General features: G+C 41.9%; 1 protein-coding gene across 1 annotated transcript in view; it reads left to right on the plus strand.

Annotated features, from left to right (window-relative positions):
* anapc1 (anaphase promoting complex subunit 1) overlaps window positions 1-13,368 on the plus strand; it is a 235,295-nt gene that overhangs the window by 163,159 nt on the left and 58,768 nt on the right. The window contains exon 34 of the mRNA XM_059982885.1: window positions 5,660-5,734. Within this exon, the coding sequence (XP_059838868.1) occupies window positions 5,660-5,734 (75 nt within the window). The remainder of the gene's footprint in view (window positions 1-5,659; window positions 5,735-13,368) is intronic.

Raw genomic sequence — 13,368 nt, forward strand, 5'->3', positions numbered from 1 at the left:
TTGTATTTACTAGAAATGTGCAGAGAAAGATTGAACATGGTGTGCAGATAAAGGGCCGAGGACATTATGTACAGAATGGATTTCAAAAAGGTGTATTTAGTTATGCCTAATTTGGACAAGATGTTAAAGAAAATTAGCTGGGGCAAATGGATGTGCTTGGGCTTGTCAGAATTGATTTGGAGTGATTTGTTCTGAAGTGATATGAATAATTCAGACATAAAGAACTTGAGGAATGTAATTTGAAGTTTGTTACTGATACCAGATTGTCTGGTGTAAAATGAAGCATGTGAGGAAGAATGCAGAAGGTGGTGAGAGAATTTGTAGAATGGGTGACTCCATTTACTAAAAAAAAGTACAGAATTATGCATCTCTGAAACGATAGTGTAATAGAACTGAGGAACCAAGAGATACTGATGCAAGGAGCTGTCATTTCTTTTATTAAGTGAACAGGTGGAAAGATAAAGCATACCTGATGATTTTCTTTACATGATTAGAATCAGGTTTGTTATCACTGACATATGTCATGAACTTTGTTTTGTGGCAACAGTACATTGCAAGGCATAAAAGTTACTATAAGTTACATAAATATATATAAATAATTAGTGCAAAAGAGGAACAGTGAGTTACTGTTCAAGGACGGTTCAGAAATATGATGGCAGAGCGGAAGAAACTGTTCCTAAAATGTTAAGTATGGGTCTTCAGGCTCCTATGACACCTTCCCAGTGGTGGGAATGAGGAGAGGGCATGTTCTGGAGGGTGAGGGTCCTTAATGATGGATGCCCCCTTCCTCAGGCACCTCCTTTGAACATGTCCCCAGTGGTGGGGTTGGCTGAGTTTGCAACCCTATGCAGCCTCCTTTAATTCTATGCAATGGACCCTCTATACCAAGCAATACCTGTCAAAGTCTGTAGAAGTTTGCTGTAGTCTTTAGTGACAAACTAATGCTTTTTAAACTCCGAATGAAATATAGTCACTGGGTGCCATCTTCATGACTTTATCAATGTGTTAGTTCCAGGACAGAGCCTCTGAGATGTTGATGCCTCGGAACTTGAAGCTGCTTACCTTTCCACCACTGACCCCTCAATTAGGTCTTTTCTGCTTTCTCCTGACTTCCCTTTCCTGAAGTCTACAATCAGTTCCCTGGTCTTGCTGATGTTGAGTGCAAGGTTGTTGTGGCAACACCAATTTCAGTCGCTGAAAGTGAGCAAACAGGTACAGCAGGCAGTGAAGAAAGCTAATGACATGTTGGCCTTCATAACAAAGGGAGTTGAGTATAGGAGCAAAGAGGTCCTTCTGCAGTTGTACAGGGCCCTGGTGAGACCACACCTGGAGTATTGTGTGCAGTTTTGGTCTCCAAATTTGAGGAAGGACAGTCTTGCTATTGAGGGAGTGCAGTGTAGGTTCACGAGGTTAATTCCTGGGATAGCGGGACTATCATATGTTGAGAGATTGAAGCAACTGGGCTTGTATACATTGGAATTTGTACAAGGATGAGAGAGGATCTGATTGAAACATGTAAGATTATTAAGGGATTGGACATGCTAGAGGCAGGAAACATGTTCCCGATGTTGGGGGTGTCCAAAACCAGAGGCCACAGTTTAAGAATAAGGGGTAGGCCATTTAGAACAGAGTTCAGGAAAAACTTTTTCATCCAGAGAGTTGTGGATCTATGGAATGCTCTGCCTCAGAAGGCAGTGGAGGCCAATTCTCTGGATGCTTTCAAGAAAGAGTTAGATAGAGCTCTTAAGGATAGTGGAGTCAAGGGATATGGGGAGAAGGCAGGAATGGAGTACTGATTGTGGATGATCAGCCATGATCACATTGAATGGCGGTGCTGGCTCGAAGGGCTGAATGGCCTGCTCCTGCACCTATTGTCTATTAACACCGTCCAACCAGCTGATCTACCCAGTATGCCTCTTCATCACCATCTGAGATTCCGCTGATGTGAGTGGTGTCATCAGCAAGAGAAAGGATATGGTTTAAAAGCGTACAATGTACAAGTCAACATACGATGAATTCCACCCCCGTAGAAAAATTATTTTAACTGTTCTGACTTCATTCCTGTTCCTTCACTCAAATGTCATAGTTTTTGAATTGGACACTAATCCTGGAATTAAATGTGAAAGCCTCACTGTCTAAGTAGAGTTTCTGTTCACAAGTTCATTTATCCATGCTGTGACATCCGTGGAACGTAGTCCAGCACAGGAACAGGCCCTTCGGATCACGATGTGGTGACACACCAGGAATTAAATGCTTAACTAAGCTCATTTCTTCTGTCTACACAGTGTCCATATCCATCTGTTCCCTGCACATTTATGTGTCTGTCTACAAGTCTCTTGTATGCCTCAGTCATAGTGGCTTCACCAGCACCCTGGTACCATGTTCCAAACACCCTCCTTTCGGTGTAAAATAAACTTGTCCTGCACATCGTTAAACTTGCCCCTTCTCACTTTAAATGTATCCCGTCTAGTATTTTAACCCTGGAAGAAAGATACCATTCTATAATATGCCACTCGTAACATTATAAACCTGTATCAGATCACATCACCTATAGACTTTCTCTGTCCAATCACATTGATGTCATGGCCAAGAAAATGCACCAATTCCTCTACTACTTCATGAGGCTAAAGAAATCTGGTATGTCCCCGTCAACCTTAACCAACTTCTAGCAATGCACCATAGAAGTTATTCTGTCTGGTTACATAATGATTCGGTAAGGCAACTGCTCTGCACATGACAGCAAGGGAATCACGGAGGTAGGGATCACTGTGGAAAGCAAAAATTGAGCAGAGGGCGAAGGTGAGTTTGGTGGTAAAGATGGTGCAAGTTGTGGAGAATGATGTGTTGGATGCAGAGGCTCATCAGGACATCATGAGGCAAGAGGAACTCTATCCCTGTTAAAGTAGTGTGAAGATGGCGTGAGCACAGATGTCTGGGAAATGGAAGAGATGTGGGTGAGGGTAGAATCCGTGGTGGAGGAAGAAAAGCCCTGTGCTTTGAAGAAGAAGGACATCTCTGATGTCCTGGGAAGGAAAGCCTCATCCTGGGAACAGATGTGTTGGAGGCAAAGAAACTGAGAAAAGGGAATAATGTTTCTACACAAGACAGGGTGAGAAGAGGTATAGTCCCGATAACCGTTAGAATCGGCAGGTATATAAAATATATCGGTAGACAATTTATCACCAGAGTTCGAGAAAAGGTAGAGAGGCATCAGAAATAGAGCAATTGGATGTAAGGGCAGGGTGGAAGTTGGAAGAAAGGTTGATGAAACAGGTTGTTAGAGTTAAGAATTGCCAAAGAATCAGTGCTGCGTTTTTCCTTGAAGGCTTTACCTGTCTGGTGCTGAGATTGAGGATGATGTCAGCTGCCCAATAGAGTGTAATTAGGACCCAAGGGTGGGGATGTTGCAGATTTTCAAATAAATTTCTTTGGAGCCAGGTCCCACTGGCTGATGCACTCAACTGAGCACTGTACTTTTACTTATTTAGCGATAGGCTGCAGTGTTGACCCTTTCAGCCCTTCAGACCATGCTGCCCCAGCGGCCCCAACAAACTAGACTTAACCCTAACCTAATCGTGGGACAGTTTACATTGTCCAATTAATCAATCCTGTGGGAGGAAACCGGAGCACCCAGGGAAAACTCACATTCCCTGGGGAGAACCTACAGAGGATGCCGGGTTGAACCTCAAGCTCCGATGCCCCGAGCTGTAATAACGTTGTGGCTAACCGCTACGCCACCAATCCACCACCCTGTTCAAAGAGCTGCAGTTAACTCCACCTGTATTTTTTCATTGTTAACATTTAGTTCAGTGGGTGCTCACCTAATTCCATGCTTGGAGATTTTACCAAACCTTTCAAGCAAGGCTAGCACAATTAGTTTTAGAAAGGTTGTGCAGGTCCTGAGAGTACAGGAAAGATTCACTAAATTGATTTGAGGCATGAGGGATTTCAGCCGCAAAGTTGGAAAGGAGCAGCTGGAATTATTCACCTTGAAGTAAAGGAAGTTTGGGGAAGATTTGATGGAGAGGTACAAAATGAGAAAGATTCAGAACATGGTGGCTGAGGTAGCAAGTAACAGTCATTTCAACAAAGAGCCAAGCAATGACCAATTCCAACAGGAGATTCTTCAATCACCTGTTTTTGTTTTAACTAACATTACCACTAGTAGGTTGCCTACAACCAGTAGAATGGAGGCCACCATTGACCAGCAACTTACTTGGACCAGCCACATACATATTTTGGCAACAAGGGAAATTCCGAAGCTGGGTATCATGTGATGAACTCATCTCCAACTAAAGTTGTTTTGTTATCTGTAATTCATATTGGGAGTGGATTTGCATATCCCCACCTGTTTGAATAAGTGCAGCTCCAACAGCACTCAAGATCACAGTTCAATTCAAGGCAAAGCAGCCTATTGATTCGTACCTTATCTGCCACACTCAGCATCCATTCCCTCACCAATGGAGCACTGCAGGGCTCTCCCAAAAGTTCATTCAACTGCACGTTCCAAATCCGCAACTTCTAGTGCTATATGGGGCAAAGACAGTAAGTGGATGATAAAGCCACAATGAGCAAACTCCCTTTGAAGATGCATATTATCCTGACAAGGTAACCTCAAAATGTCATTGACTATTCATGTGGGGAAAATAGCTTGCTAAGCTCCTGTGAATCAATATCACAAAATGCATGAACACCTGTGGTGAAAATAGTTCTGATATTCTCTAAGGAAGCCTTTCACAGGACCTTTGTTTCTGGGACTGCAGGTCTTAAACTATAACAGAGAGTAGATAAGCTGAAGAGTTTCCCCTGGAGCGAATGGATCTAGGGGGTCACCTTACAGGTTTATAAAATCATGAAGTGTATAGATAGGGTGAATAGTCACAATCTTTTCCCCGGGTTGGGGAGGGGGGTTCTAAAACTTGAGGTCATAGGTTTAAGGTGAGTGGGGAAGGATTTAAAGGGGACGTGAGGGTCAAATTTTTCGCACAAGTGGTGGTGGGTATGTAGAGTGGTCCGCCAGAGGAAGGAGTAGAGGCTGAAACAATTGCAACATTTAAAGGAAGTGTTTTCAGTTTCTTTGGTTTGGAAATATTTTGAGGGATTGAAAACTAGGTAGAGGGATATGGACCAACACAAATGGGACCTACTAAGGTAGGCATCTCAGGATGGATGAGTAGGCCAAAGGGCCTGTTTCTATTATGTGTAACTCTGTTACTCAATGACACCACATGAGAGGCTATAAGCCCCTGTATAGATTACATCCAGTGCATTTCATCCATTTACAAAATATGTTACTAATTCTGTTGCTTATCAGGCATGCTGGTCTCTGAAATCAGATTTGGTTCTGTATCCTACTTCCTCTTTAGCAGTATACCCCACTGCAAGCCATGAACAGCATGTATTAAACCAGCAGCCTTGAGCAGTTTTGCACATGAGGTGAAACACAGCAGTCTTTTAACAGATGAAATTTGACACTGAGAAATTTGAGATTTTTAACCTGGTAGCTTTTAATACCTCCTATATAGGAGGGAGGAAATGAACAAAATACCATCAGTGGTTCATAATCTATTATTCATAGAAATACAGTAATTGTCATTGGATCATATTTTAATACCCCATTGTTTGCTAAACACGGCATTGTTCTTGATTCTTTCTTTAGACTTTGGCGAGAGGATTAATTATGTGGGATGAAATAAAGCCAAGTCCAGCATGGATTAATAGCAACGTACCCCCAGTAAGTACTTCCTATCATTTAATATTTATTTTTATACACTTTCACTTACTTATTCCAGAAACTTTGCAGGGATTTTTTATATCTCCTCAAATCCCTGCCATTGTGAGCTCAATAAAGATATCCAGTTTAATGTCGCATTTTCTTAGAGTTCCCATTGTAGCTACTTTAAATACAGGGCACCAGAAATATTAGACATGCAACTCTGTAAGGTATTTTTGTTCTTTTTTAAAAGAGGGAATTTGCATTCAGATAACATTCCTCATATTGATTGCCCAGTGCAGAATTGGCAGCCACTGATTTGAATGCATTATATAAATGACACTCACATACAGCTAAGCAGTCCATGAAGGTGTAAGCTACTCACGTTGGATTTTGTATTGCTCTGGAAGGTTACAAATGGGAGCAAGTTATGATGTTACAACAGGTATCCGGTGCTGTTCTGTTGACTTCGTAACTGATTGATCACGTCACTGGAGTAAATCTTTTCTTACTTATCCGATTTTTGGAATCTGGACTTCACTGGTGAAGTTGTACCCTTGAGAAGTGGTAGTGAGCTGAGCACCTTCAACTGTTACATTTCTTATGGCAAAGGTGCTCACACAGGGGTGTTAATGTGGGAGTTCCAGTGTTTAAACTTAGCGATGATGAAGAACCTGTGTTATTTTTCCAAGTTATAATGACTTGAGACTCAGAGTGAACAAACCTTTAGAGTGTGGAGTTAGTATGCTCACCCCGTGATCGTGTGGGCTTTCCTCCCACAGTCCTACCAGTTGGTGCGTTGATCTGTCATTGTAAATTGTCCCTTGATTAAGTTAGGGTTAAATCGGTGTTTGCTGGGCGACCTGCGCTGTTTCTCAATAAATAAATAATAAAATAACTCTATCAAGCTGGCTGCATAATCCTGGATGGTGTTAAGTTTCCTTAGTGAAGTTAGAGCTGCCCCCACAATGGTATAAAGAGAGAATTCGATCGTACTCCTGACTTGTGCCTTATAAATGATGGAAAGGATTTGAGTGGCAGGAAGATGAAGCCGTCCAGCCACTGATCTGCTCTGATAGCCACTATATTTATACAGCTTGTCCATTTGCTTTTCTGGCCAGTAGTGATATGCATGTTGGGAGATCCAACAATTGTGTATCGCTGGTGGGAATGGGGGTGGGTTGGACTCGTTGTTGTTCGTGATGATCATTACCTTGCAGCTTGATGACATGTTATTTACCACAACGCCAAAATGTTGTCCCACTTCCGGTGGTCAATGTGTTCATTATTTTTACAGGAACTATTATGGTGTTAAGTTCCTAGCTGCGATTGTGTTTTCTGTAGCGTTTCTGTAGGGGTCATGATTTAGGAAGTCTGTAGACACCTGGGACGTGTTATGTTCTTGATTAATTGGTGAATAATAACATATACCATTGGGAATGGGTGTTGGGGAGGGTAAGGAGCAAGATAGATTGACAATAACTTCATATATCAGCCTAAAAACAAGGAGGGATCTGGTCACATCTTTGAGTGTTCTTCACTGAGGAGGAAGAAAGCTGGAAAGAGGTCATGTGAAGCCAATAAAATTCTCATAAGGTATGAGAGTGCAAAGTAGAAATGTTTGGCCTGAAGTTTGTGGCTATTAATGAACGAACACCACCAAACAATGTTAATCTTACATACATCCAAATATTTAATATCGCTTTTACACTGAACCTGGGATTAGAAATCCCATTTCATTGTCCTCCATAGGCGATCTGTGCTGTGTGAGAAGGGTGCATCAAACTGCTCTGCTTCGAACTTTGCCTTCTGAAAAGTAGCAAAAGACATAATATTTGATCTGTATACTATATTCAAATCCAAAATTTGATTCCATTAGAATGTTAGGAAATGCTGTTATATTATATATTTAATGCTCTGGTCCAATGTTGAATTTCTCCCCCATCAGCAGAGCAGAATTTTTTTTAACCCTTTAAAGTGGCAGACATCAAAAAGCAAAGCAAAGGTAGCGGAAATCGGGAAATCCTGGAGGTATTGAGAAGAGCGATAAAAAAGAATGAAGTTTCAAGTAACTGACTTTACATCAGAATTCGTGAAAGATCATTGACTGCAGTCAAAGTTCTGTTTCTCTCTTCACAAATGCTGTCTGGTCTGCTGAGTATTTCATGAGGTCTGTGTTTTATTTTATTGTGGGTTACAGAGTCATAGTTACAAAGCTCAGTAAGTGGTCCTTATCAACCAAAATGTCTATCCAAGATAGTCCCTACATAAATCAATGTTAAATAATGTATAAAAAGCAAATTCAAAAGGAAAAGGAAGATGGGATTGAAAAAGAAAAGAAACAGGACAAGATTTTTTTTAAATATATTATTTGAAGTTTTTGAAATATCCAACTGAAAAATTGGAAAAAAAGAGACCTCTTTTATTCTAATTTATACCATTAATGTCAAAGATGGTTTGCCTGCAATATTGTGATCAAGCCTGCTTAAAATTCATGAGAGTAGACAGGATATAACGTGCTCTGTGGGTTATCATTTGGCTGTCCTTTAAATTGTTCATTGTACTTGTGTTAAGTCTCAAGATAAGTTGCAGTGTAGCCTCTCGAAGAGCTAACAAACTTAGGTAACATGCTCCCCAAATTCTGTATATAGTAGCGCTGTGAATTGGTATTCAGTTTACTCTTAAACGGTTGCATGTGTCAGCAACTTCACCAACAGCTAGATCACAAAAAATCAAGCCCCTTGAGTAAGCGATTTCATTGATATTGAACTAAAAGTGAACTGTGCACCTCATCGGAATCAAGAAAGCCTCATGAGAGAGTGAAAGAAATAAATTGACTGAACATTTTATTCTGAAACCTTTCTTTTGAAGGAATGAGTTGTTCAGTTTATTAATATGTGCTTTTCTTGCCTCTCTAACTAGACATTGTCAACATCTGACTCCCCTGTGATAATTGACAGTCTGGAGCAGGAGATTCTACAAAATTTGCTGAAAGCTGTGACTGTTATTGCTTAGTTCTCCCTGCCTGCAAGTTCAATTCAGTGTGCATGAATCATTTTATTTTTGCAACTGAAGTACGTTGTCCATCTGAGATACCTTTTGCGGTTTGTTTCACAGTGTTGCCCACAAACATCTGAAGAGTCATCCAGTAAATGACGATGGACAGTGTGTTTTAATGTGACATTCTAAACCGTGATGATACAAACTGCAACTATGCTTCTGCAATGTGCAGTCGGACCTCCTATTAACAGACTGTTAAAACGTTTTCACTATTAGTTGGAGATGAATTGACAGAATATTTCTGTTGTTATCTCAATGGAAAAAAAAACTTGAAAATCTTCCTCATTCACTGTTGCTATCATGGTGTGAATGTGCTTCATTGGGCACATTTTTACTAAATTCTGGCATAACAGCAATATTTTGATCATTGTTTGCAGCTCAGCTTGTCTCTGTGGAACTTATGAAGCCGAGTTGCATCAGAGCATATACCAGTACTCATTGAGGGGAGGTTGAGCAACTTTAAGATCCTGAGTGTCAGCATCTCAAAGGGTCTATTCTGGGCCCAACATATCAATGCGGTCATGACAAAAGCATGCCAGAGGCTCTACTTCATTAGGTGCTTGAAGAAATTTGGAATGTCACCAAAGATTCTTACAAATTTCTATGGCTATATGATAGATGGTGCTCTGACTGTTGTATGACAGCCTGCAGTAGGGCATCCAATGCGTAGGATCACAGGATATTGCAGGGGATTACAGATGCAACAGCACCATCACAGATACAACTCTCCCCCCCAATGGATCTTCAAGAGGATAGCATCCATTGTTAAAGACCCTTACTATCCAGATCATGCCCTCTTCTCGTTACTGCCATCGGGGAGGAGGCACAGTCGCATATAGATCCGCAATCTACAATGCAGGAAGAGCTGCTTCTCCTCCACCATCAAATTTCTAAAGAGTTAGAAGGAACAGGAACTTGACAAGCCGTGCTCAACAACTTAGGAACAGCTTCTTCCCCGCTGCCACTGGATTTCTGACATTGTTGTGAGGGTCATTGTTATGACCTTGTACCTTATTGTCTGCCTGCACTGCATTTACTCTGTAATTGCAATACTATTATTCTGCAATCTGTTATTGTTTTCCCTTGTGCTATCTCAATGTACTGTTGCAATGAAATAATCTGTATGAATGAGGTGCAAAACAAAGTTTTTCATTGTACCTCAGTATTTGACTGAGAAGGGGCGAGCAGTGATGATAGGGAATTCATTGATTAGGGGAACAGACAGAAGATTCTGTGGCTGAGAACAAGATTCTCAGTTGGTAATAGCACAATGACGAGAAAATCTGCAGAGGTTGGGAATCCAAGCAACACACACAAAATGCTGGAGGAATTCAGCAGGCCAGGCACCATCTATGGATAAGAATAAACAGTCAACGTTTTGGACCGAGATCCTTCTTCAGGACCCATGATAACTAATGAAGAATAATGAAACAGCGACTGTTTACTCTTTTCCATAAATGCTGCCCGGCCTGCTGAGATTCTTCAGCATTTTGTGTGTGTTGCTTGGTTGGTGTGTTGCCTCCCAGGTACTAAGATCAGGGACATTTCAAACGAGTTCATAGCATTCTTAAGGGGGAGGGGGAGCTGTCAGCAAGGAAGAGTAACAAGGTCCTGTAAAGGGAGTTCAGGGAGTTAGGTGCTAAGTTAAAGGACAGGACAGGTGATCTCAAGATTGCTACCCATGCCATGTGCTAGTGAGGCTAGAAATAGGATGGTATAACACATGGCTAAGCAGATGGTGGAAGAGTGAGGGCTTCAGGTTTTTAGATCGTTGGGCTCTCTTTCAGGGAAGGTAGAATACGCACAAGCAGTACAGTTTGCAATTGAACTGAAGGGGAAGCAGTACCCTTGAAGGAAAGTTTGTAGGAGTGAACATCACCAATAACCGGTCCTGGCCCAACCTTGTTGATGTCACTGGAGGAAAGCTCATCAATGCCTCTACTTTTCAGGAGGCTAAAGAAATTTGGCACGTCCCTATTGACGCACCATAAAAAGAATTCTATCTGGATGCATAACGGCTTGGAATGGCAACTGCCCTGCACGTGACCACAAGGAACCGCACACAGTTATGGGCACAGCTCAACCCATTACAAAAGCCAGCCTCCCCTCTATGGACTGTCTGTACTTCCCACTGCCTCAGTAAAGCAGCCAGTGTAATGAAAAGCCACACCCACCCCGGACTTGATCTCTTCTCCCCTTTTCCATCAGGCAGACCTGAAAACACGTACCACCAGGCTCAAGGACAGCTTCTATCCTGCCATTTTCAGTCTTTGAACAAAACTCTTATATATAAAATGGGCTCTTGACCTCACAGTGTACCTTGTTAAGATCTTGCAGCTTATTATTAACCTGCACTTCACTTTCTTTGTAGCTTTTACACTTTATTTTGCAGGTTATTGTTTTACATTATTTTATCTGAATGCACTGTGTAATGATTTGATCTGTATGAACAATATTCAAGACAAGATTTTCACTGTATCTTGGTACATGTGACAATAACAAACTGATGCCAAAACCAGTTCTAATTCCATTGTTTCTTTCACCCTTGGTTATGATGCTTCCACCAGGCAAACTGTGCCTTCTGCTTTATTACTGCAAAAAGATCATTCCCTGCAACTCCTTGGCTCACACCTCGGCTATTGTCAACAATTCCTTCCCTTCTCTTGGCTCTTTCCTGTGCACTGTCTGACCCATTCCTGTTTCAGTCATTCTGTTTTTGTACTAGGACACCGTTAACATTTAGCTCAAAGATTAGTTTATCTTCCAACCAGAAACGTTTCATTCCTGTGGGCACGGGGCTGAGCATAACAATTGCAGGTAATGATTCTTCAGTTCCCTATTACATTTTTCCAGATTTAACCTCTGTTTCTTGTCCAAATGATCATCTTCTGCTGCTTTGAACCATCATTCCATTTGTCATTTAAAATTTTCTACTTTCCACATGATCACAGCTCCTCGGCAGAGATTGTTAAGAGCACCAAATTTCTTGGTGTTCACCTGGCGGAGAATCTCACCTAGGCAGCTCCCTAGCAAAGAAAGCCCAGCAGTGTATCTACTTGCTGCGAAGGCTGAGGGGAGTCCATCTCCCACCCCCCCCCCCATCCTCATCTCATTCTACAGGGGTTGTACTGAGAGCATCCTGAGCAGCTGCATCACTGCCTGGTTCGGAAATTGCAGCACCTCAGATCACAAGACCCTGCAACGGATAGTGAGGTCAACTGAGAAGATCATCGGTGTCTCTCTTCCTACCATCACGGGCATTTACACTACACGCTGCATCCGCAAAGGAAACAGCATTATGAAGGACCCCATGCACCCCTCATACAATCTTTTCTCCCTCCTGCCATCTGGGAAAAGGCTCCGAAGCATTCGGGCTCTCACGACCAGACTATGTAACAGTTTCTTCCCCCAAGCTATCAGACTCCTCAATACCCGAAGCCTGGACTGACACCTTGCCCTACTGTCCTGTTTATTATTTATTGTAATGCCTGCACTGTTTTGTGCACTTTATGCAGTCCTGTGTAGGTCTGTAGTCTAGTGTAGTAGTTGTGTGTGTTTATTTTGCTCTGTGTTGTTCATTACAGAGTCCAGTCTAGTTTTTGTACTGTGTCATGTAACACCATGGTCCTGAAAAACGTTGTCTCATTTTTACTATGTACTGTACCAGCAGTTATGGTCGAAATGACAATAAAAGTGTCTTGACTTGACTTGATAAGCCTTCCCTGTTGTTCCCCATCCTCTTCCTTTTCTTCATGTTGAAACTTCACCCGGTTCTGTGCAAGGTCACTGAAACAATGCTGTTTCTCTCCCTGTAAGCGCTGAATCCGACACGCTGTTTCCAACATTTTCTCTTTTTTCCCGCCAATTCACAGAGTACTGAATTAATGAATCTAACTTGGGTGAGGACCTCTGGTTATGACTGAATTGCATTCAAGTTGAAAGCTTTAGACCTGAGGATCAAATAGTTAAAAAAAAAAGCTGTCAAACTGTTCGAACTGAGGAGCTGTTTTGAGGCTTGTTTATGGTTAATCTCCTTGTGATTTGTGTGCCTGTGTTTATATGAGTAATATAAACATCCCTCCATGGGTGGCAAGTCATGCAGTTCATGTCATCTCTGTAAATCCCCAGGTTCATATTGATGTAGTGCAGATAACTAAATCAAGAATTTGGAATTGTTCCAAATGCAATTAATTTCAGATGTTTGACTGAGTCCTCCTCCAGACCTGCAACGATGTGATTCTAACGCCTTGTATTTAGTGGCTCTATCCTTGGTGGTTCCATCTTCAGCTGCCAAGGACCTAAGCTGTCAAACTTGTTCCCTTTCATTCAGATGCTCCTTAAAGCTCATCTCCACGACCAAGCTTCCTACCATGAACTGGAAATGTTTTCAGTTTTTTGAATAGATTGTCACCAACAAGCCCAGCATTTGTTGTCACAGTTGCCCTTGAGGTGTTGTTGATGAGCCATGTTCCTGAACCACTGCAGTCCATCTGATTGTGGTATTCCCATGGTACATTATGTAGGAAGTTCCAGTAGTTGGGCCTAATGGCAGTGAGGAAGCAGTGATGTGTTGCCATGTCAAGAAGGCGTCCAAC

Source organism: Hypanus sabinus, chromosome 10, assembly GCF_030144855.1.
Source record: "Hypanus sabinus isolate sHypSab1 chromosome 10, sHypSab1.hap1, whole genome shotgun sequence".
Taxonomy (NCBI): domain Eukaryota; kingdom Metazoa; phylum Chordata; class Chondrichthyes; order Myliobatiformes; family Dasyatidae; genus Hypanus; species Hypanus sabinus.